The sequence below is a fragment of the Microchirus variegatus genome (genome assembly GCF_963457635.1).
Source record: "Microchirus variegatus genome assembly, chromosome: 21".
In the NCBI taxonomy this organism is placed as follows: Eukaryota; Metazoa; Chordata; class Actinopteri; order Pleuronectiformes; family Soleidae; genus Microchirus; species Microchirus variegatus.
This window is the reverse complement of record NC_139822.1, coordinates 1,974,759-2,000,571: the sequence shown is the minus strand read 5'-3', so window position 1 is coordinate 2,000,571 and position 25,813 is coordinate 1,974,759. Positions and strand designations below refer to the sequence as shown.

At 38.2% G+C, this 25,813-nt stretch overlaps 2 protein-coding genes across 2 annotated transcripts; both read left to right on the top strand.

The window, feature by feature from the left end:
• The first annotated feature begins 954 nt into the window (after positions 1-954).
• On the top strand, positions 955-17,507 carry wdr35 (WD repeat domain 35). The gene is made up of 27 exons (XM_083907496.1): positions 955-1,171; positions 1,258-1,375; positions 2,027-2,098; positions 2,615-2,707; positions 3,436-3,564; positions 3,711-3,844; positions 4,020-4,185; positions 4,292-4,437; positions 4,970-5,095; positions 6,151-6,358; positions 6,716-6,805; positions 7,941-8,085; positions 8,968-9,037; positions 9,278-9,331; positions 9,447-9,556; positions 10,080-10,296; positions 10,419-10,499; positions 10,646-10,782; positions 11,228-11,431; positions 11,645-11,791; positions 12,431-12,563; positions 12,961-13,071; positions 14,080-14,244; positions 15,067-15,207; positions 15,301-15,457; positions 16,275-16,515; positions 17,309-17,507. The coding sequence occupies exons 1-27, from the start codon at positions 1,148-1,150 to the stop codon at positions 17,457-17,459; spliced, it is 3,570 nt and encodes a 1,189-aa protein (XP_083763622.1). The 5' UTR covers positions 955-1,147; the 3' UTR covers positions 17,460-17,507.
• Positions 17,508-23,185: 5,678 nt separating this feature from the next.
• On the top strand, positions 23,186-24,469 carry LOC310942392 (delayed-rectifier potassium channel regulatory subunit KCNS3-like; the record flags this gene model as incomplete). Its single annotated transcript, XM_083907772.1, has 1 exon — positions 23,186-24,469. One exon carries the CDS (start codon positions 23,186-23,188, stop codon positions 24,467-24,469), a length of 1,284 nt encoding a protein of 427 aa, XP_083763898.1.
• Positions 24,470-25,813: the final 1,344 nt, after the last annotated feature.

The window sequence follows — 25,813 nt, the reverse complement described above, 5'->3', positions numbered from 1 at the left end:
CTATCAGTGTTTATGCACTGTAAAATACCATTTTTTTAATTTAAAAATCCCACTATCGTCACTAAGGGATTTGTGTGTAGTTAGAACACAGACTTCATCCATACTTGTTGCGGTTCATCTGACACACTGCACATTATTTTGCAGAGAAAGGACCAAAAATAAAATTTGATCCAGTGGCAGTATTTTTTCAGGGTCTCGTGGGGAATAAAGCAGCATAGGGAGTTCAGATTGTGCAAAAATTGTGCAAAACTAAGTCATGGAACAAAGTCAAAGACTAGAATCATTTAATTGTGTAACCAATTTAAGTATTTCACTTTATTGTAATGTTCATGTACTGCATTTCCCATTCTCATGTTTTGATGATTTGTATTTGTATGTTTTCTCTACAGAGGCTGCATGTGGCAAATAAATAATAAAATAAATATTTGTACACTATATCCAATTTGTCTCATGCATTGTGTATTGTATCTATCTATCTATCTATCTATCTATCTATCTATCTATCTATCTATCTATCTATCTATCTATCTATCTATCTATCTATCTATCTATCTATCTATCTATCTATCTATCTATCCAATAATCAATAACTTAGATTAATTGCTACCTAATTTGATAGATGATAAATAGTTTGAGTATTTTTTTTAAATTACATTTATTGAAGTTAAATGTAAAATATAAAAGACACACACACACACACACACACACACACACACACACGGAGCGAAGCGGCATCCCTGGATTGCGAAGAGAAAAAAAACTACAACTACCAGAGGGCACGCCGGAACTTCCGGTTTATGGTTACCACGGGAGACGGAGGGAAGCTACAGTTTGGAACGGCGAATTCGAACTTTCCGTTTCCAACAACCTTCAGTTTTATTAGTTATTCACTTTCAATTCGTGGTGTAATGATTGAGTTAGTCTGCATTTAATGTTTGCCGCCGTGGTCACGTGCTATCTGTGTTCGCGTTTGGCTCTTCGCTAACCAGCAGAAGCTAACGTTAGCTAACAGTTAGTACGCTAGGCTGATCATGTTAGCTTATTATGTTCAGTCAGTGCCTTTTTATGTTTGTTAATATGACAGCGCGCTGATAAATGTCACCTGATAGAGGTATAGCTAGAGGTTTGTAAAGATACCACCACCATCATGTTTATTTACCTCAGCAAGAAGGTGAGTGCCTCCTGTGCTCAGCTATCAACATGACCACCTGTCAGTGCGTTTACTGATGTGTGGCCACAACTTCTTATGTCTTATAGATTGCTATCCCCAACAATATTCATCTAAAATGTGTCTCATGGAACAAAGATCAAGGTTTCATTGCCTGTGGAGGGGACGACGGACTTCTAAGAGTACTGAAGCTTGAAACTCAGACAGGTAAAGTCAGGGGGTAAAGTATCTGCTCGCCTTACAAACACCTACACCTGACCTTCACGTCATATTTCTAACCACAAACATAATCTATAGAATTCAAATGCACTATGTGTAAACAACTAAATATCAGTGTTTCACATTTAAAGTCTCTAAAATTACAGTCAAATAATAAGGAATACAAATAAACTTTGGTTCAGACTGTGAATCAAACTTGTTAAATATTGACATGGGCAAGACCTTGCATTGTTTGCTGTGTGTCCTTGTTTATTTTTTACATATTAATTTACGTTTATTTATGTACATTTGGTATTGTCTTTTTATGCATCGATTAAAAAATGATCAGTGCCATTACAATGCAAATAAATTTCGTTATGATGAATGATGTGCTGTTCAATTAGTATGTGTTGATGTTGATTTTGTCACAGTCCAAGCTCTTTCTAAATACCCATGTGAGCGAGGGCTTCTACAGTGTGTAAATAATCTGTCATTTGCTTTTTGGCTCGATTCGAGTACCCAAGTGTCCAGTAACTGTAAGAAATGCTCTCACCTTGCCCACTCCATTTCAAGGAAGCAACAAAACTCTTTCACAATTTCCTCCTTGAGAATGATTAATTGCAAATTATTGCTTCATCTCTTTTTCGTCGTCTTTTTCAGATGATTCCAAACTGAAAGGCCTTGCTGCACCCAGTAATCTATCAATGAATCAGACTCTAGAGGGACACAGCGGTAAGTTCTCATCTTTCTTGGGCTGCAACTAACATTCATTTTCATTACCAATATATCTGGTGATCCGTTTCTCAATTAACCGATTCAGTGTTTGGAACATTTAAAATGTAAGAACTTGGTAAAAGCTGTTGATCTGTGATTCCTTATCCTCAAAAAGATGACATCGTCAAACTAAAAATATATGTTTTATGGCTTCTTTGTAAAAACAAACTCTTGAAATATGTGTTGACAATTCTTTTCTTCCATCCTTTCTGTCTCATTGTTTATTATTTATTCTTATAGTTTTTACAGATGTATAAACAGATATATAGAACATGTATGTGACCGCTATAAACCCAAAACAATGAATCAATCATAAATAACATTTAATAAACAACTAATTTAGTAATAAATATATAATTGATTAGTTGTTGCAGCCAAACCACTGATTATAGTTGCATCCTATATAAATGATTGGTGTCAACAACTGAACCACAACAGAAAAACATTTGTGAAACGTATTATTATTACTTGCAGGTGCAGTGCAGGTGGTAACATGGAACGAACAGTATGAAAAGCTGACGACCAGTGACCAGAATGGACTCATCATTGTATGGATGCTCTACAAAGGTAATTATATTGCTTTTTTTTTTTTTTTTATTCAATCAAGTGAAAAAAGTGACTTACAAAATCAATCATAACATACAGCTGGACAACCAAGACATCAGAAAATGATACCAACATCAGAAAATGAATGCAAATAAAGTAGATAAAGCACAAGGCAGCAACACGTAGGGGTTCATTTATTGTTTCATTAAAGGAAGTGAACCTAGCAGCTACTTTTAAAGTATTAAAAGGGACAAGAATTTAGAGTTTAATTAAGATTAAGATTAAGATTAAGATTAAGATTAAGATTAAGAACCCTTTAAGTCCCGCAAGGGGAAATTCAATTCTGCAGTGAGTTAGTGAACACACACAGCACACAGTGAGGTGGAGAACATGCTAACCCAGCGCAGTGAGCTGCCATGCCAGTGAGCGGCGCTCGGGGAGCAGTGAGGGGGTTAAGTGCCTTGCTCAACAGCACTTCAGCTGCGGACTGGTCGGGGATTGATTAATTTGAACGTAAAGATTTTTCCAGCACCAATGAACATTATAGAAAAGGCTTAAACAGCCCATTTTTGTTTGGGCTGATCTTGTTTGAAAGATACCACTTTAAACTGGAAGATTGTGGCTTTGCAAAGTGAAGGTTGACATCCCACCAAGCTGTATAAAGTACAGTGATGGTTCCTGAAAGCAGACTTGATGATGCACTGTAGGGTGATATAGGGGGCAAACTATTATTTGTGTTTGTGCCTAAGGTGCATGGTACGAGGAGATGATCAACAACAGGAACAAGTCTGTGGTGAGGAGCATGAGCTGGAACGCGGATGGTCAAAAGATCTGCATTGTGTATGAAGATGGAGCCGTCATTGTTGGATCTGTAGATGGTAAGAAGCGGCACCGTTACAAAAATAAATAAACAGCAGTATATCACAATAGTCTTCAAGACTGATGTAGCTTCAAATCGTCAAGGCTACTTTTGACAAGTACTGCTGGGAAAAGTGAGAAACTCAAAAATGTCTTGTTTTTATAGGTAATAGGATTTGGGGAAAGGAGCTTAAGGGAAATCAGCTTGCACATGTGGCATGGTCACCGGACAGCAAGATCCTCCTCTTTGGCATGGCTAATGGGGAAGTGCAAATCTATGACAATCAAGGGAACTTCATAGTAAGTGCATGATTTGTGTGAAGTGAAATAGAAATGTCAGGAAGGGCTGCAATTGACATTTTTTTTCCCATAGTCGATTAATCTATTGATTATTTCCTCCATTAATCAAGTGAATTAACCTTTAATTAATTGGTTATATAGTAGCATATGATGGACAATGTGTGTTGTGTTTCAGATGAAAATGACCATAAGCTGCCTCAGTAATGCACTCGGAGCTGTCAGTATAGCAGGTATTCACTGGTATGCAGGCACTGGGGGTTACGTTGAGCCGGACTGTCCATGTCTCTCTATCTGCTTTGACAATGGAAGGTGCCAGATCATGCGCTATGAAAATGATGAAAGTAAGGAGTCACGATCATTCTTACTGCAGTTATACTTCCTCCGTGTTACACTTTCAGTTGATTGTTTGCCAGGAATCCTAAGCTGTGCCACTGTCTTGCTCTGCAGACCCAGTGTGCCTTGACACTCTGATGAATGTGGTCAGTATCCAGTGGAATCACTGTGGCAGTGTTCTGGCAGTGGCTGGTTCTCTTAGAGCCGCAAATACAGAGAAAGAATTCAACGTTGTGCAGTTCTACACACCATTTGGAGAGGTGAGGCTGAAGAATGTGTTATTAGTATGGGACCAACCAGAAAAATATATCCATTACATTACATGTCATTTAGCTGATTCTTTTATCCAAAGCGACTTACATTGATCAATTATCACAGCTGAGAAAGACAAGTAGCATTTAGGGCTGAACTGCCCTGGCCTGGATTTGAACCCCAGTCCCCAACCAGTGGACTATAGCACTGAGCTATACCTGATGCAGAGATTATAAAGCAGTGCTTCTCCAATAGTGGGGCAGGCCCCCCTTGGTACAATGCCAGGAACATGCCGTTTTTGCCGTACTAGAATAATGTGTAATGGCACATACACATCCACAAATTGATACACTTTATTTTCTGTTACAGACTAAAAAAGAATGGTAATAAAGTTATTATTTGTTGTAAGTTGATCTATATTTTGTTTTCTTTAATGTTAATAAGCATATGATGTTATGCAGAGGTGTACTTATAAAACTGTTTTCTGAGCAAACAAACAGTAAAGTTTTCAACTAACAATGCCTTGTGGTGTTTAAACAGCATCTGAGAACTCTCAAAGTTCCTGGGAAGCAGATGACAGGAGTCGCTTGGGAGGGAGGAGGGCTACGCATCGGCCTAGCTGTGGACTCCTACATCTACTTTGCAAATATAAGACCAGATTACAAGGTAAATGCCAACACCTTTGGTTTTCTTTAAACATTTTTGAAACGTACCATTCTTTGTAGTCCTCTTGCACAAAACAAATGGACATCTCGATGAAAAGCATTAACTATAACTCAACAGTGGTGAATTTCCATTATTGGGATACTTTTAAGTTAGGAAAAATATATATCATATATATATCATATATTATATAATATATATAATATCCATTAGTGACTTGACAATTACATTTAGACTGCCAACATGCAGTCCCAGTGATTTATATTGAAGTGCCACAAGGGGGAGTCTTTCCAATCATACCAGGACCTCATAATGTAAATGCACTTTAAATTATAATAATTTAAAGTTATTGTTTGTCCCTTTTAATTGTTTCTCACATTGCCAAAAAACAAACTATATATGTATTTGAATTATTGCATTAATATTAGGTTTAGGATAACCATGATGTGAAAATTGTCCCATTCCTAAACAAATCTGGTATGCGGTTTATGTTAAAATACTGATTTGCCACATGATTGCTGTTCTTTGTCAAATATGTGCGGCATGTCTTTTTGGAGCACTTTAGACACCTGCCTTTTTTGACCACCACAATTACATTTAAAGGGTTAGCATAGATTTAGTTGGGTAGTAATAGTTGTTGTTGTTGGCATTTGGTTTACAAGGTAAATACTACAATACTTTAAACATTGCATATGACTCTACAGCAAAGAAAATACCTCTGTGGGGAAAATATTCATACTTCACCTTCAAAATCACAACCAAATGAAAATGAAGGCTGCGTGTGTTGATTTTTTTTAATTGCCAATTAATCAATTATTTACTTTATTTCATCCCCAAATTTTTTTTAATATCAATTGGTGTTTCCTGGATCTCAAAATGACAGCAATAATAAAAAAAATAAAAAAAAGTCAAACCTCAAAGTACATCAATTGATTGGTAAAGTTGATGGGGATGAATGTTATATTCAATTATCGATTGTGAGCTGTTGTGTTCGTAGTGTAAAGAGTAAATATCTATTGGATGTGATTGTCACCAGCTTTTTCACTGTTTTCTAACAGTGGGGCTACTGTTGCAGCACAGTAGTGTATGCCTACACAAAGCCAGAGCGTCAGGAGTACTGTGTGGTTTTCTGGGACACCAAAAACAACGAGAAGTTTGTCAAATATGTCAAGAGCTTGATGTCCATCACAACCTCAGGGGACTTCTGCATCCTGGCCAGCAAGGCAGATGACACCCAGCCTCAGGTACAAAAAACAAACGTACTAGGTAAGCAAAGGGAAGAGGGAAGCAAATTCAACTAGACCTTTAATAATCTTAAGAACCTGTCCAGGCCCAAGCATGTAGAACAATCCCATGTGTTCCATGCATACACATCTAGGAGCAATGAGGGTAAAACTTAAAGAAATGCATCAGGGAAGATACACAATAGATATAGAGTGAGCTAAGGTTATCTCTCTGTTGTTTTGCCCCCTGTTTTTTCCAAATTGATTGCTACACAGGATGATGCTGAGGTAGAGTCTGGGAATCATGCAATGGTAATGTATAAATATATATATATAAATTAAAACTACACTCCCAAAAATGAGGAACAGTTTATTTGATCTAGAATGACTTACCTGACAGATAATGTTGCCCTACTGTGTGTTTTCCAGTATGTCCTGATTCTTTGCAACTCCATTGGGACTCCACTGGACTCAAAATACATTGACATTGGTGAGTCAATACAAACAGAGATTACATTGATGAGTGGACGAGGTCACTCATTGTCAGAGAATGATTTGGAACCTACAAATGGTTTTGGGTAAACTTTTTGGGTGTCCCCAAATAAGAACCTGTGAGTGAGTGGGTTATTGATATCATGATCGATCTCTGAACATGTTTACAGTTAATTTAATTTATGTCATGCACTTTGCAGCAGCGATGACGCACTCTTATGCACAGCTGAAGGATACGGTTCTTCTGACCTTCAGCAGAACATCGTTCACCCCTCCAGTTTCAAACATTCTCTCCATTTACATAACAATGTGCGAGATACAGGTGCACCTTGGTTTAATTGATTTTATGCCCAAAAAATTCAAACACATTTAATGCAACTACTTTGTGCTTTTTGCTTAACTTTCACTGAGATTATGTGCTGTGTTAGACATGCCCTAACGCACTTTAGACCATGCACAATAGATCTTCGTAATGGGGCCTTAGATTTCACATGAACTCTGCCTTAACACTGCCTTAACACTTAATATTTCTCAGTAAACGGCTGATTAACCCATCCAAAATATGTGACAGAAATGGCATTAAAATGGGACCAAACATTATATCATGCACAAATTTGCTTTTGTCATGATTCCTCATATTTAAAGGCTGGAAACGTTCATTCTGAACACATCTTTAAGAATATGCTATGTGCATTAGGGAGGCCTACACGCTTGCTGTTGTGGCACAGCAGTGGCTTGATAAAAGTTTACCATAAAACTGTCTCTTCATGATAATGTGATAATTCACAGTGTACATACATAGAGGTGACATCACAGTGACATCTTTCATGGGCCCATTGCATCCTATAGCACACAGACAGTGTGTAAAGAGCATATTTATGTCTCACATATATGCAGAATTCTTTTTCTGCGATAGACATAGTCAAATGTTTGCTGAGGAGCTCACGCCAAGACACTTCAAAGTCCGCAGGTCAGAAAGACTCAGTGGACTGAATGGGTTGATATCCAAATTCATAAGTTATAAGAAAATGCAGTGCGTGTTCAGGATTGTTATTTTTTTGGGTATTATTTAAAAATTGTCTTCACATTATCCTCATTTGTGGAGTTAATCTGTTACTTGTCTCTTTGGTCAGATCCATTATTCGTCACCATGACCAAGACACACGTCATTGCTGCATCCAAAGAGGCTTTTTACCTGTGGCAGTACAGAGTGGCAAAGAAACTCACTGCCCTGGAGATCAACCAAGTAACCAGAACAAAGAAGGAGGGAAGAGAGAGGTGGGTTTACTTTACAGTGGAGCCACCTCTTTACTTGATGGCAAGAAGATTGTATTTAATTAAGCCAGGCACAAGGGAATGGGACCATTGAATGTCTGTGGTTATCAACAAAATCGACAGTGCAGTTCAGCTTGCAATATTGTAAAATGGAACAGATCGGGCTTTTGATTTCATAGTGAATGGTGATATCTGCATTAGCTATGTAAATAGAGAAGAAGAATAAAGATCAATCACTGGACAACTCTTAAGAAGTGTGGAAGTGTGCCAAAAACTGGGATGGTTACGATTACTTTGGTATCCTTCTCAATGTTTGACCATGTAAAGAAAATAGTTGCGTAATCTATGGAACTAAATGGTACTGTTGGGCGAAAACGGGAATATAGTCAACGTTGCCTGAGCTGTATGTGACAGTTTCCGGTCAGTGAGAAGCAGCATAAAACAGGCAGGGTCACTTACTGAAAATAGGACACAAAGGCTTGTAATACCTTTACCTGCTTAAGTCGATGATATCTTAAGAATAATATGGTTGAGGCCTTAACTCGCTGTTAGCCAGCCTTTTTCAGAGTGGACTGTGTTCGAGTAAATACAGCCACACTTCAAAAAACTTACCCTTTAAGCAGACTGTGGAAAGTTGCAGGGAGGCTAGATTCTGGACGAAACCTTGGAAGCTCTGCCTCGCTGTTACAGTGCAAACTGCTGGTACTGACAGTTCCCTGAAAAGGATTCATTCATAAGAATAAAATGCCACCGAGGTGCCAGACAGGTTGGGATGAGCCATTGTTCTGCCAGGACTACCCTGGCATAGAAACCACGTCACCTTACTGGAAAGTGCAACTGTCTGTCTATTTTTTTTTTATTGGTTTTCACTTCCTTCCCTTTCAGGGTCTATCACATTGACATCAGTACATCTGGAGCCAGTGACAGTGGTCCAGACTTTGCAAAAGCTTTCACAGTAAGTGACAGAACATTGAGGCATTTTAGGGCATAAGATGGTGGAAGTTTATTCACAGTATTTTAAGTATATGAAATAAAGTCTATCTCGCTGAAGCATTACTTTTGAATGATTAGCCTGTACAAATAAAAATAAACTAACTAATGTACATTAGAATCATTATCCACTCAAATGAATATATTTTAATAGAAAAAATGTTGAAGTAGTTTGTAATTGTCATGTTTTTTTTGGTAATTTCAGGCAACTCGAGATCCCATCTGTTGTATTACAGCAACAGACAAGACCTTAATTGTGGTATGTATATTTCTTATTTCTTTCTCTTTTTTTTTTTTACTCTACAATTTTAAATCATGCAAACAGTTAAAATAAAAAATGGCATGTTTGCATGTGCATATGTCTGTGCTTACAGGGTCGTGAGTCTGGCATCATCCACAGATACAGTCTCCCAAATGTTGACCTTGTGCAGAAATACACTTTGAACAACAGAGCCCACTATCTGTCCATGAACTGCAATTCCAGGTAAACACAACCCAGTTGTCAGGATCTTATTTTCACATTCTATGTTTCTGCAAAGCACAAATGCATGTGAGTCGAATCTACCCGGCACATTGCCGTCATATATAACATGTATCCACTGGACACGTAAATCCTCTGAGGCTGGAAGTTTGTGTAGAACTCTGTGCTGCACTGTGGAGCCAAGAATACAATATGTCGTACGTACACTCTTTCGCTCCTCTGTTCCCTTGCCTGCACTCTCGCCTTTTTAGGGACAAAGCGGAGACAACAATTCCAACTCTGATGTCAGATACGGTGCAGAAGTCAACATTGCGTGTTATAGCTCCTGTACTGTGGCAGATCACAAAAACATGACTGTCATCTTTTTTCACACTTTGACTACTGATAGGGCCTCCAGTCCCAAATATAAATATTAAAATGATTAAAAAGTTGGTTTTGCATAATATATGTCCCATTTAAAACCCACCGTTTAATACTGTTAAAACACACCAGGATGTCCCCAATATAATTATTATTTTTTCTTTAGTCGTCTAGCGATAATCGACATCGCAGGCGTGCTGACGCTGTTGGACCTGGAAGTTCGTTCCTTTGCAGCCGACAGTGGGAACCAGGTGTCTGCAGGAGATCCATCGAAGTTTGAGCGCAAGGATGTCTGGGACATGAAATGGGCCAATGACAATCCTGATCTGTTTGCCATGATGGAGAAAACTAGGATGTATGTCTTCAGGAACCTAGACCCAGAGGTAGTGCTTGTTCCTTGTGTCAAGGACAAATATTGTATAAATCATATTTACATATGTAACATGCTATACATGGTTGTATTATTACTAAATACTGTTAAAAATATTAAATATCAAAAATGCAGGAGCCCATCCAAACATCTGGATACATTTGCAACTTTGAAGACCTGGAAATCAAATCTGTCTTGCTTGACGAAATCATGAAGGTAAAACTTATTTTTTACATCAATCAAGAAAGTTTGGATTATTTGCACATTTATAAATAAAAAAGTATAAACAAGTTGCTTAAAAGTATCATAAAGTACCGACAGTATATGTTTGAAACCCTCAGCTGTCGGTGGTTGTGTTACAGGACCCAGAGAGACCTAACAAAGACAACCTCATCAACTTTGAAATCCGTTCCTTGAGAGACAGTCGCGCACTGATTGAAAAGGTTGGGATTGAAGAAGCCTCTCAGTTTATTGAAGACAATCCTCATCCAAGACTCTGGTAAATGCAAAATGGGGACCTTAACTTTTGACTTGATTGACAACTTAATCAATAGAAAGCGTCTGTGTCTACATTACTTCATTGTGACTACATACATGAGTGTAATTTGCCTTTTCGCTTCACAGTTGTTTCTGTGAACATAATTTCTCAGACAGAATAAGCAGAATTTATGTTATTATGAATGTGGCATTGTTAAAATAACTAATGTAAAGCGGCAAGTGTGATTCTTTAATGCATTATTTTACAGTTTGGACAATATAGAGCTGTTTTTAGAAAATGATTTACAGCTTAAAATAAAAGGCTTAAACTTTCCACATAGCTTAACTAATTTAGCTGTATTCTACTTTAAGTGAACCACCAGCGAGTATAAGAACTTTCACATTAATTTATGCCATTGATAATAACTAATTTCCCTCTCTTTTTCCCTCTCTGATATAAATCTCAGGCGTCTTTTGGCTGAAGCAGCTCTGCAGAAGCTTGATTTGAAGACAGCGGAGCAGGCCTTCGTCCGCTGTAAAGACTACCAGGGCATTGAGTTTGTCAAGCGTCTGGGCAACCTGCAGAGCGAGCCCATGAAGCAGGCAGAGGTGGCAGCTTACTTCAGCAGGTTTGAGGAAGCCGAGCGGATGTACCTGGATATGGATCGCAGGTATGTTAATCGTTAGTGCCCGTTTTAGTTAAGAGAGGGTACCTGCTGTATGTCCCTGTTGGCAGCCATATTTTTATTCATACTATGCCTGTCTTATGCTGGTTCTCAGTGCAGGGGTTCTACTCAACTTGGGCAGCACTTACTGCGTCAGTACTTCATGTAACTTTTAGCTATAATGGAATGGTGAACATTTTGCATGTTTTTTCTCCATAGGGACCTTGCCATCAGCCTCAGGATCAAGCTGGGAGACTGGTTCAGGGTTCTACAGCTTCTTAAGACCGGGTCTGGGGACAGTGATGACGCTCTGTTGGAACAGGCATACAATGCAATAGGAGACTACTTTGCTGACAGACAGAAGTGGTATTGTGAATTTTTATTATATTTGAGCACATAGTTATTATATAATAACTAATATATAATAACATAGTTATTATATAATATATAATAACTATATTATTTGTTTGCAGTGAAATTATTGTTATAAATTGGTAATAATATGATTTCACCCAATTTTTACACACTGGAGCAGTATTTCATCACAGTACAGAGGGACAAGGGGAGAGTGTAACATGGAGGTTGGATTTTGGTCTGTGTCCTGATAGTTTAGCTAACTTGAACTTTTGTGTTTTAGTAACAAAGCAGGAGATGGTTCATGTCCCTCCTCATGCTCGCTTATGTCACAGATGATAGTTTGGCTAACTTAAGCTGCACTCCACTCTTTAGCTGCGCTAGAGCCAAGGAACCATTTCTTGGGAACTGTGGAAATTAGTCAGAAACAATGACTGTGGTGGAAACTGAACATGCTCCCTCATGGGGTTAAGAGTTATACTACAGATTTAGGCTAAGCAATAGATGAACAAAAAACAACAACCTTAAAAGCAGATTATCAGTCATTTTTCTGCCAAATGTTACCAGTTATCAGCTCTAGTGTTGTGATTATTGATCATGATTCAATGTAAAAACTCTATTAGGTATACTGATTCATTTTTCTGCATCCAGGGTCAATGCGGTGCAGTACTACCTTCAGGGCCGTAATCAAGAGCGGCTGGCAGAATGCTACTACATGTTAGAGGACTACGACGGCCTGGAGAGGCTGACCACTGTGCTGCCAGAGAATCATAAACTTCTACAAGTGAGCCAATAATGTCTAACTTTTACATGTTTTCGTTGCGGAGCGTCATTACAGATCTTTTATTGTATTCTTTTTTATTTATTAATTAAAAAAAATATGCTTTAATATACTATACGTCTTTTCTCAAACTTTAAAATAAATCACTATGACTGTATGTTTGCAAGCTATACTGTACTTCCTATTCATTCGTAATCCATTCATAACTATCACAATAAGTACATTTACCAGGATCAGTTTATTGTGTTTTATAGCGTTGTGTGTTGTCTCATCCCAATGGGAGTCAAGTGACTATAAAACCTGCCTGACCATCCCACAATACTGAATAAAGTACAGTGGGGACCGTGTTTGGACACGGTGGACGGACAGGTCACTAACTACAATATAACCTCTGTTGTAGGAGATTGGACAGATGTTTGCCACTGTGGGTATGTGTGAACAAGCCGTGAACGCTTACCTGAAGTGCAACCAGCCCAAGGCTGCCGTTGACGCGTGTGTCCATCTGAACCAGGTGAGAGAGAGAAAAAGAGAGAGTGGGAGGAGGTGAACTAATGGCGCCGGATTTTCTGTGTGAAACTCTAAATACATGCGACAGATTCCTCTTTTTCTTCTGATTCAGCACACAACTTGTACTTGTAGTGTTGGATTACAACAGTCATTGTGGCACCTGCTGTCCACCCACTCTTGTCCTCATCCTGAGTGATATTTGGCTTGGGTGTGTGAATGCTGCTCCCAAACTCCTACAGGCTTTTGGCATTTGGCTCTACACACACACACACACACAAAATTACACAGGGTGGGGAATTATGACATTATGTGTTTGACGTGAATACAGTTCTTGTCTAAGCTGCACTTTAAGAAAACACTTTTAAAGCACTTTGCTTCATCAAAAATAAACCATAGCAGTCTCTCTTTTAGGCACGTTCTGTTCTGTTAATACTCTGTTACTGACAATAAAATGAATGGGTTGTGTGTTAAATACTCACACTTCATCCCTTTGTCACAGATGGTTTGTGTCTCTTTATAATATAATTCAATCATATTATGATTGTGATGTCAAATTTAGACTCAAAACAAAGGTTATTATGACATGTTTACCAGTCCTCACTGCTCTATAGGGTTTTAGGAAGTTTAAAAAAAAGATATTTCAGATGTTCAGATGAGGTGAAGTATTGACTTTGCCATGTGTGCCACCACCAGCATGCAAATTTGGTGTGGGAGAGTGAGCAGTTTACAAAGTGACACAAACTTCCATTTACAGTCAGAAAAGGCTGTCTTATGGTGAGATAAAGCAGCTAACATTTTCTGAAGATATTGCAGATGTAAGCAGATGTTATTTTTATTTGGTTAGCCTATTGTTAATTGGTTAAATATTTTGTTCCTGATATGGCAGCTATATTTTTAGCAAAGGCAAGCGTACATGTTTTATGGCGCTTTCCAGTTGTAGTTGGAAATCGGATTTCCAACAACTGTGATGTTGTGATTATGTCGACGAGTAAACATTGTCTTTTTCCTTTAGTGGAACAAAGCAGTGGAACTGGCCAGGACTCACAACATGAAGGAGATAAAGTCTCTTCTGTCTAAATATGCCTCACATCTCCTGGAGAAGAATAAAACATTAGAGGCGGTGGAGCTGTACCGCAAAGCCCACCATTTTCTGGATGCAGCCAAACTCATGTTCAAGGTATGCTTTTGTATGCAGCTTGGTGTTAAAAGATGGCTCCTGCTTTCAAGTGTATAAGAGCTTTTTCCAAATCCAGGGACCACACATACCAGCCATTGGTATGTATGCTGTGCAGACAGAATTGGAATTAATGGAGTCAGAGCTCACCCTGCTGGTCAGATTATGTACTGACACCATTTAGAATTAACCCACAGCATCCTTATCTGCATTATTTTGAATTTGAATTTTTGAATTTTGAATGACTTTATTCCTCCCCGGGGGGGAAACACACATTTACAACAGCTCAATTAAGGCGACAAGAGATGCAGAAATGTGCAAGGGCATAATAGGTAGGAAGAAAGACAACGTAAAGATAAGAGTAAAAATAGGGTAAAAAATAAAATACAATTTGGTAAACAAATCACACTCTAAATATAAGTAAGACTCTAATAAAATACAGTAAGGTAAAAATATGCTCTAATATAAGTAAGGGAAGTAAAATGTAAGATAGAGTAAGAAATAGAATAAAATAAAATACAATATGCTCTAATATAAGTAAAAAGAAGTAAAATGTAAGATAAGAGTAAAAAATAGAATAAAAATAAAATACAATATGGTAAAAAAAAAATGTTTTAATTAAATTACACACTCTAATGTAGGGTAAGTAATTCAGTAGAGATAAGAATAAAAATAAGACAAGAGTGCACAATATCCAAGTAGTACACACAGTGTTTATTATATGTAAAATGGTGATTTGTAATAGGCCAGTGTATTTTCTATCAACTCTTTCAATTACTCTTTAAGAAACATGCCCTTCTGCTTGTCTGTGGCTTGTGTTAACAGATAGCACATGAGGAGTCGAAGAAAAAGAGCAGACCTCTGCGCGTGAAGAAGCTCTATGTGCTGGCAGCACGCCTGGTAGAAGATTACCATGAGCAGGTGAAGACGTCACAGCAGAGCAAAACCAAAGGGAAGAAGTCTGAGGTAAATGAACATTTTAGCATTGTCATTAGAGGTTAATTCATTGTGTCGATGCTTAAATGATTGACGTATTCCCCATTTATTTGTTATAACTAGGCAAAATTTGCACTTGCTGGGCTGCTGGAGGAGGACGCTACCTCCTCAGACAATCGCATTGTGGACAACGCATGGCGTGGAGCTGAAGCTTATCACTTCTTCCTGCTTGCACAAAGGCAACTCTATGGCGGCTACATGGAGAATGCCATGCGCACAGGTACCTAATCACACAGAGTAAATTGTGAAGACTGTATTAACAACCGCCCTGAGTGTTCAGATCACACGTGTTCACATCCAAGTTCCTGTGTGATCACACCCAAATGTATCTTTAGATCCAATCCATCCTCAGGTCGCATTAAAAACCACTTCTTCAGCTTATGTCCTCTGACTTGCTGAAGTCTCACTGTACTTTTTCTCTTCTCATGGGCCTGTATGTTGATTTATTTCTAGTCACTGCCACATTAACACTGATCAACACACAATTCCTGTTTACTAATGGTTCCAATCTAATTTAACAATTATATATTAGATATAGGCCTCTGCCTTGCTGTAAATAAGTATCTTCATATAATGTAAGTCGTGATTTGGCACCTTAAAAATAAGATTTATATGATTTTTACAGATGCGTGCATAGTGTATAGATTCACTGTATATTATATTGAATAAATCAGTGAATTACACCAAATATTATAAAGGAAATGTTATATATGTTAATAACAAAATACATGAAAATGATTTGACAATTTTTATAGTTAATTTCATTGTTTCTAATCCAAAAATAAATATCCTTCATTTAACATTAAATGGTCAAAGAAATAAACAAATTTATCGTCTGTAATAAGTGCATTTTAAGATCATCTTCATGTAATACAGATCATAAAAAGTAGCTATTTTATTTTAGAGTGTTAGACAGATCATATAATATATCTATGATGCAAAAAAAAAATAGTAAAAAAAAGTTGTTTCAGTGCATTTGAGCAAATTTCAAAGTATAATATAGAGTATTACTATACACTTGTTTGTCTCCATTAAAGCCATGCACCTGCGTGAGTATGAGGACATCATCCCAGCAGTGGAGATCTACTCTCTGCTCGCCATTTGCTCCGCAGCAAACCGAGCATTCGGCACATGCTCACAGGCTTTTATCAAACTGGAATCTCTGGAAAGACTAGAGCCCGAGCAGCGGCAGGCGTACGAGGATCTGGCCCTGGAGATTTTCACCAAGCACAGCCCGAAGGACAGTCGCATAGTGGAGAGGGAAGGATCTTCAGAGGGGTGAGGACTGATGAAATCACATCAGAGATGTTGCAGCTTCAAAAAATATCAAAATCACCCTTTAAAGCTTTTGATGAATGTTCTCTGACCAAGAAAACTCATGTTAGTTTATGAGTCAACATAACACAACACAGTAAACTGCACACAGAAGTATTGAGGGCATTTTAAATTGAATTAAAGCTAATATTTTACCGTTTTAGTAGCTATTCTTATAGAACAAGGACCCTTTTTTATGATTTACATAGCAGTAATTCTTATATAATGGGAAATGAGACATTTATTTTACATTTTGTTTTAGTACTTTAGTACACATTGTTATGTTTGTGTAACTGAGCCGTTACTGTGCAGCGAAAAACAAAAGAGACGTGGAGGATTTCAAAATAAGTTTCACTCTCTTTGGGTCGTTTTACTACTTTTGCCATAGGGCAAAATTAATAGTTTAGAGAAGTTATTTAAATTTAAAAACAGGCTTTAATACAATACAGTTAACAGGAAGTAGTCACACTTTGTACATTTGCAGAACAAATTTGATTTCCAGTACAAATCAGTGCCTTCCTGTTAGTATCTGTTGTTAGCATTCCTTGCTCTCCTCCCTGCATCACCTTATGAATATATTAGTGAGGGGGCGGGGCATTTACACCACCATGCTGTAAATATTTCAACTTGACCAACACAGAGTAGATCATGCAAATGTGTCACTTTGATCACTTTCACCATTTCTGCTGCCATACTATATTATGTTAATCAATATATATATATTATGTGTAATCAATGTTTTTTTTCCTGCTTTCAGGCCTGAAGGAAAGTTACCCACATGCATTGTGACAGGTCTGTTGATCCAGGAGTACCAGTTCTGGATGTGCAGTGTGTGTAAACACTGCGCCCTAGAGCAGGAGATAAGCAAATATAACTGCTGCCCACTGTGCCACAGTCCTATAGCGTGAAACACAATGCCTTATTGTTACATCAAATCACTTCATTCCAGACAAGAAAACCACATTTCAAAGAATTTTAATGTTCTTTTTCTCACATTTGTTTGTGATTTTGATGGAACATATGAACAAAGACATTATTTGTTGTGGTCTTGAATAGGCAGCCATGAAACAAGCACCTCAGTCAGAAGAGTAGACTGTCATACACAAAGATTTGGCTTGTGTTATATGACATGCGTTTTATGACACTTAGAAGTTAGATGTAGTGATGAGTTTTTTATTAAGTTTTTTATTCAATTAAATGAATACTTCTCCACAGAATAGGACAAGCTTCAGTGTAATATAAGTGGCTCATTGTAAGATAATGAAATCAATTTCTGTGATTATTTGCTTAAAGTTTTCCTTTAAGGTACATTAGAACAGACATTAATCATAAATTAAGTATGACAACACATTCATTGAATGAACACTAAAATAAACATAAATCATGATTTGTAAATATTGTATTCATTTTCTTCCACCATTAAATTCTACACTATGGCCTATTTTCACAAAATACAAGTATAGATGTACGCTATATGCTATTTTTATAACACAAAGTCCTCGACTGAATAAACATATGTGTCTAAAACTGTACTTTGATTGTAAATATGTGGTCAGTTTCTTTCACCAGCTCATCAAGTCCAATTTCAAAACCTGGAACTGAAGTGAAAGTGTCTGAGAAATGTCATGTAACCATCACAGTGCTTAAGCTGTTAAATTATCCTGCATAGTTCTGTTTAAATCTAATCGCATTTTATTTGCATAGCACCAAAACACATTATCTCAAGGCACTTTACATAGTAAGGTGGAGACCTGCCAATATTATAGAGAGAGGAGAAGAGAAATCCAACCGTTCACAAAGCCTTTAACAGCAATAAATATGTAACAGAACCACTTGTCGCCATCTTCTTAGGCTCCTAAGGGTGAAAGGTTCGGGGACAGTTTCAGGTGTTGGACAGACAGGGAAGAGAGAGAGGGAAGGGATCAGGGGCAGATGTTTAACAGTGTCTGTCAGAATAGTTGTAAAGGCAGTGGTAATAGTTTGTGTACTTTAATATATTCATTAAAACATTAATTGCATGAGAAGGATTCACACAACACTACTGGGGCCAGAAGGTTACATGAATGAACACGTGGTTATAGCTCATGCACTGAAGTGACTGTAGTGTGAGTTTACAGACTGCCTCTTATCTGCTCGTCTGTCTCTGATACAGTCTTCTGCTATCTGATGTCAGTAAAATAGCAGCAGGGAGAAGACAACAGAACATGCTGTACAGCTGAATAATAAATGCTCTTCCTCCATTTGTCTCCTCTTACTCAGTGTTGTTTAAATGATATATTTCTTGATGTTTCGAATGAAGTGATCGTATACAATAGCTGATATTTAGTTTCTCCATTCCCCAGTACTGTGTGTAGATTATTCATTATATTTACATCATTTCACTGCAGTTCCTTTCGTCCCAATGTCACGATCAGGTGGTACATGTTTTGTATTAATTTTAAATTTGTTTAATGATGACCACACTTATTATTCAGAATACATTCACCTGCTGTGAAACGTAGGTTGCTGAATGGTGCTGGTTTGTTTGCACCATTTTATTTTAGCATCATTCGTAATGATGGTTCTAGGAGAGCTCAATATTCTCACTGGTCTTCACTGTCTTTTGATGCACTCCAAACCACACGGGAAAGAAGTTATTGTATAACTTTTCTGCATTTCTATTTTTGAACTGTGTTCATATATTTGTATTTGTATTCTCATATCTTGTCCATGTGTTAGTCCAGATAATCCACAGCTGTGCAATACTTATAGGCTCACCCAATAAAATCTACATCTATATGATATTTAATTCAAATGTATTATCTTTATCTTTATTCCCCACAAAACATTAGACAAAACTTCACTTGCCTGTCTAATGGCGAAATGTACACATTTAAACTAACAGCAGTAGTCGTTTATCAGTCCTGAAGGGGGGGGGGGGGGGAATCTTTCTTTGCATTTAAACCATTCTCTACTAGAAACCTCCCTAGAATTTGGTAGCTTGCTCAGGAGTACCCCAGTCCCTTTTGACCTGGTGGGGACTCGAACCAGCAAACCCTCAGATTAAAAGCCGAGTTCCCTTTTTCCATTTGGGCTGTTGTTATGTTATTCTTGGTGCAGGGGAACCAGCAGGGGGCAGCACACATGCTAAACACAAAATTCCAAGGTTTCAGCTTCGATATTTGCATTTATAGAGACAATTTAGGCAAAAACAAAATCCTGGAAAACACTACGATTTTAGAATTTGATAAACTAGTGCAGTGCCCGTAAGAAGTATGTATTCCTATAGTGGGAGCTGAAGAAGATTTATCAGTTATGGTAATGGCATGATAAGGAACGTAAAGGCTAACATAATACAAACAAACTGGCTTGGCTGACAGTCACAACAGCTAACTACGCTAATGCTAATCGAAAATGAAAACATTTGCGTTATGCCTAATGAGCTTGCACACAATGCACAGTGTTTGTATTGTGTTAGCTCTACGCTAATGCTAATCGTAGCCTCGCTAGCTTACCTTTGGAAACGGGTTCGCCAAGTTAGCCCAGCCTCTTCGCCCCCCCTGCCTGCTCCAGACAGCGCAGCTGCTGCTGATGAGCCTGCTGCCTGCCTGTTCACAAAACAGCTAGCTACACTAATGCTATTTGAAAATTAAAAAAAAAATTGCGTTGTTCCTAACGAGGTTGCACAGTGTTTGTATTGTGTTAGCCCTACGCTAATGCTAATCGTAGCCGCAAATTAGTAGCATGCTAATGCTAAATAAATATGTGCTTTATGGATAGATAAAGCTATTCAAATGTATCTTTTTGTTTTAAAAATGAGAGAAAAGTGCATTAAAAATGAAAACAGTTCAGCAGATAAGATCATACTAACACTGCTCTACTGCAGCCAGTTTGTCACAGGAGAAACAGAGGCGTAGTCCTGTCCCTCCCTGCTGCTGCTGCTGCTGCTCAGACTCACACTCTTGGACAGGGACACCACACCACTGCACGCTGCTGTTGGCAGAGGGGAGCATCTCCACATGGCCAGGTGAGCTGCTTTTTTTCTGCACAGAAAATGCTTTGTTGCACTGTTTAATACAGGGCTACTTTGACGTTTCCCTAAGTTTGTGCGTCTTTGTTTTTTCGATTCTTCGCTGTGTTTAGAAACCCGGAACAAGTTCCACGGCTGTAGAAATGTGTCAAATCTAACCTGACCGTGTTATACTCTGCAATTTGAAACTCGGCCGTCTCCTTTCTTACAGAATGTAACATAATACAAGTAAACACTTCAACAAGCAGGAGCGACAGCAGCAGCTATGAGAGTGGTTTGTACAAAGTCATTGTTTACATGCTGCACCATGTCCTTGTTATAATGTCCAAATTTTAATAGTTTTTATGAGCTGAAACAATTAATGAACCCTTATCAGGCGCATTTTAAAATATCTAACTCATCAAGGAAATAGTAGAGATTGTGCCATAGATAGTGTGCAGTAGTGTGAATTATAACTGTGTTACTGTATGTGTGCAAACATTTGTACATCAAGATTAGAGGGACAAACGGGGAATTTCATTTAATTAATTCTTTCTACCTAAAACAATAATGAAACATTATGTCATTAACTTCATCCAACTTAACAAAAATAAATAAGATCATGCTTAATTGCTAAGGACAAAACCAGACCTGGTAACTGAAGACTCTGCCTCCCATTCTACTCTTACAGACTCTGCAAACCACAACTAAGCCTGCATTTTGTGAGAAGTGATATGTTGGGCTGATAAGGTGCAACTAGCTCTTTAACGTTTGATGAGGCCTGATCATTAAGTTATTTGTACGTGAGGAGAAGGATTTTAAATTCCTTTCTGGACTGTACAGGGAAGCAGAGAAAAGAAGCAAATATGTGATATGGTCACTGGTTCTAGCTCATGTCTACACTGTGCTGCTACAAGGGTCCATGTGTGGTGCAATTCAGAGATGGTCTTCCTTAAAGGGCTGGGAATAAGAAAAAAAAATCACTAGATATTTTTTTTTACATTATTCAATATTGATAAATATATATTAAAAATATAAAATCTATATTTCTGTGATATTTTAGCCTTTATTCGATATATGAGATGCAGCTGGAGTCACACAGGTTGTTTCCATGGACTCATGTAGAGTGTTTTTTTTGTTTTAGATAAATGTGACAACAGTAAATACACACTAAAATATATATTTATATATATATATATATATATATATATATATATATATTTTTAATGTTAAAGGTGCATTATGTAATAAATCTAAAGCAACTAGCCATAAAATCCTCCTAATATGTCACAGAGACTCAGGAATAATGTTCATATAACAAACTGAACTCACCAACAACAACAGTACAGACAAAATATTTGCATTAAAAAAAATATTTTGCAGACTGGAAATCACGTTTATGTTTTGAAATCATGTTTTTACATGTGGCGCCACCTACCGCCGTCTACCAATCATTGCAGTGAGTAGAGTCTCAGCTGCCAAGCAACCACGGGTTGCCAGTTACGTCAGAAAACGAAACCTAAGAGACCTCGGTATTTTGAATTTGAATGTAGTAACTGTTTTTGGCCACATTCTTACATATGGCGCCTTTAAATGGATGGATATTTATATTGTTGGTAAAAACGAAATTGACAATAAATAAGTTCAAATTCTTCTATAACATAAATTATTAGGGTTTTTAGGTGACTTTATAAAATACTAATTTTATTGATTCCATGTAAGTTTTTAATATTTATTTAATATTTAGTGTATTTCAATAATTTATTCAATATCACAATATGATGATATCTTATCTAATGCAGGTTATAGATATAATAATGATTGTGGTTATTTGAGTCACTACTGCCTATTTAACAGTCTATAAATTACCTTAAAGGGACACTTGCCTAAAAGTACAAGTATCTTACTAGAAAATGACTTTGGTAGAAGTAGAAGTCACATGTTGTAATATTATATTACTGAAGTAAAAGTCTGAACGTATATGACATTAACTGAACTTAAGTAACTTAAGTCATTTTCTGATATAAAATGTACTTCAGATTTCAAAGTAAAAGTATTAAAAATGTGAGCTCAATTCCTGGCTCTGCTTGTCTATAATGTGTCCTTGAGCAAGGCACTTAACCCCATGTTGCAGCGTGTGAATGCCAAAACTGTAGTGTGAAGCAGCTCATCAAGTATAGACATACTTTTTTGTACTGAAGTACAGTAACAAAGTATTTGTACTTTGCTACATTACAACACTGCTATTTAATCAACAATGCACACTGATGTTGAGTAGATACAGTATTTACATTAACAAGCAGCTGAACAGGTGTACCTAACAATGTGGCTGGTGAATATATTTTCATATTTATTTCCTATTTGTGATATCTTGTGAGAAAGAATATTTTGAAAAAAATGCATGGAGTCATTGCAATATAATGTCATTTTGCCATTCTATTACAGGCCGTAACAGAAACCTAAAATGCTACTTGATACTGGATGGCTGAGATGTGATGCTTCTCACTGTGATCAAATGACATACAGTACAAGAAAAAAAAAAAGTGCGGTGTGTTCTTATACTGGTGTGTTTCTGTGCAGGCAACAAAACCTCTGAGATTTTCCAGCTGCAGGGATAAGTGAGCATCAATGAGCAGTAGCTCCACCATGGTGTATGGACAGATCTTTGACCAGCACAGCTCTAACAACTGCTTCATTAACATCAACGTCGGAGGTTTCAAACAACGACTGGAGCACACGGTTCTGCAGCGCTTCCCACAGACGCGACTGGGACGCCTCCTGTGCTGCAGCTCCAGAGAAGCCATCCTGGAGCTCTGTGACGACTTCAGTCAATCTGAAATGGAGTACTACTTCGATCGCAGTCCTCGTTTTTTCTGCTACGTCCTTAACTTTTACTTCACAGGTAAAATCCACCTGGTGGACGGATTGTGTGTCTTTTCATTTTGCCAAGAGATTGAGTATTGGGGCATTAAGGAGCGTCATCTGGACTTCTGCTGCAGCGACAAATTCCATGAACTGATGCAGTGTGCTGAGGATAAGTGCTGGGATCAGCGGAGCAATGACATGGAGCTCGACAGCTTGAGCACTTCCATTGAGGACGTGTCAGTAATGGACGAGAGCATAGATATGTTTCAAGGCACCTGGTGTGCAGGCGTTCGCAAGCAAATCTGGGTCCGCCTTGAGAATCCAGGTCACTCCACTTCAGCCAAAGCGATGGCCATAACCTCACTCGGTGTGGTTTTGATCTCCATTGTAGTCATGTGCGTTCACAGCATGCCAGACTTCCAAAAGGTGGACGTGGAGAACCCGGTGCTGACTTTCTTTGAGAACTTCTGCGTCTTGTTCTTCACCGTGGAGTTCTTTCTTCGCTTGGCTGTTGCACCATCTGCGAGGAGGTTCTTGTGCAGTCCTCTCAATATCATTGACTTCGTGTCAGTCATGCCCTTCTATGTCACTGTCGTCTGTGACGTGCTGGATGAAGGTGAGAGCACAGAGCTGGAGCAGGTTGGCAAAGTGGTGCAGATCTTGAGGTTGATGCGAGTGTTTCGCATCCTCAAACTGGCTCGCCACTCAACTGGCCTTCGCTCTCTTGGGGCCACGCTGCTACACAGCTCCAGTGAAGTCGGGCAGCTGGTGCTTTTTCTGTCTGTGGGCATTTCCGTGTTCTCTACTCTCATTTACTTTGTCGAGAACGAGTCTAAAGAGTCAGAGCTGCAGACGGTCCCTATTTGCTGGTGGTGGGCCACCATCAGCATGACAACAGTGGGCTACGGAGACACCTTCCCTGTTACGCCCGCTGGGAAAGTGATAGGAGCACTGTGCATCATCTGCGGCCTGCTGATTGTAGCCCTGCCCATTACTAATATCTTCAACAAGTTCTCCAAGTTCTACCAGAAGCAAAAGCATAGAGACAGGCCAAGTGACAATTGAACCCTCTCAAACGAGTGCTCCAAAGAACCCGACTGCATTAAAATATTCTGAAATATAAACTCCATAAAGTCACGCATCACTCAAAGCCGAAGAAGAGTTGTGTAACAGTCACGTATACCTTCATTAGGCACTTAAAATGATAGTTTAGGGTTTTTTGAAGCATGATTGGATCAGGTTCCCATGCGTAGTCAACACCTTCTGCTGTGTTTCCATCATGGTACAGTTCGATTTGGAATAGTAAAGTCCTGGGTCAGGCTTGCATCTCAACTGAGAATAGTACCTTTACTCAGTGCCCGATGGACGTGTAGCGTGATGTTGTAACGGTGCGATGACAATGAACATGACACAACAGACAACAACACAATGGACAACTGGGGACGTCCAGACGATTTGTGGCTAACTGCGGCCCTTTGCCTCGGCTTCCATGGGATATTTAAGCCGACCGCAAGGCAGTGACGTATTTCTGTCTCCCAATCAGCTGACTGACATCGGTGGTGCCGGTCTAACATACTGTACTATTTCGCTCTGGTACATCGAGGGAAAGGTACCAAAGAAATAAACAGTTGGGGAAACACAGCTTTGCATATATCCCTGTGCTGAGAGGCACCTAAGCAGGCACATGAAGCTGCAAGTGGTGATACCAGGAAACAGATTTTAGCCGCTTAGCAAAGGCTCACCTAATGAAATCTGAGTGTCTGTTATTTAACATTTCAGAAACCTAGTTAACATCTATTTATTGTCTACCCAGATGAAGACAGATGGTGGAAATATAAGAATATGTGGCTCGAGTTCACTGAATAAGCACACAAAACATGATTTTATTCATCAGTTCATTAATTATTATTATTATAATAATTATTACTATTATTGTATTTAAAATAAGTTTTAAAACTTCATAATTATGACATGCTGCTCTGTGGTCATTTTTGTCTGTATTCCTACCATGGTGGCGCAGTCCTCACGACCTATTGATCCATGACAAACTGCTCTTGTACGTCTTTGCAGTGTTTTTTTGTTTTTTTTATATGCATTCAATCAAGTCTGGCTCTCTGCTTGCTGGGTCATCAGTGTAATGAGTTCGTAATCGATGTGCCCGTTTCAACAACAGTTAAAGTCAATACAAATACTCACAAGGTGCTGAATTCACAGTTTTATCTGATGGTTAAGATTGATCTGATCAATAAAACACGACAACAAGTTTATTTTGTCTGTGTTTTGTTTGTCTGTTAAATCATTTTAACAGGTCATCCCATCCATTACGGGTGAATCTATAACTTTCGCTCGAACTGAGGTTCAGATGTGTTAAAATGTAAAATTTACAGTGTTGACCATCATACCTATTAG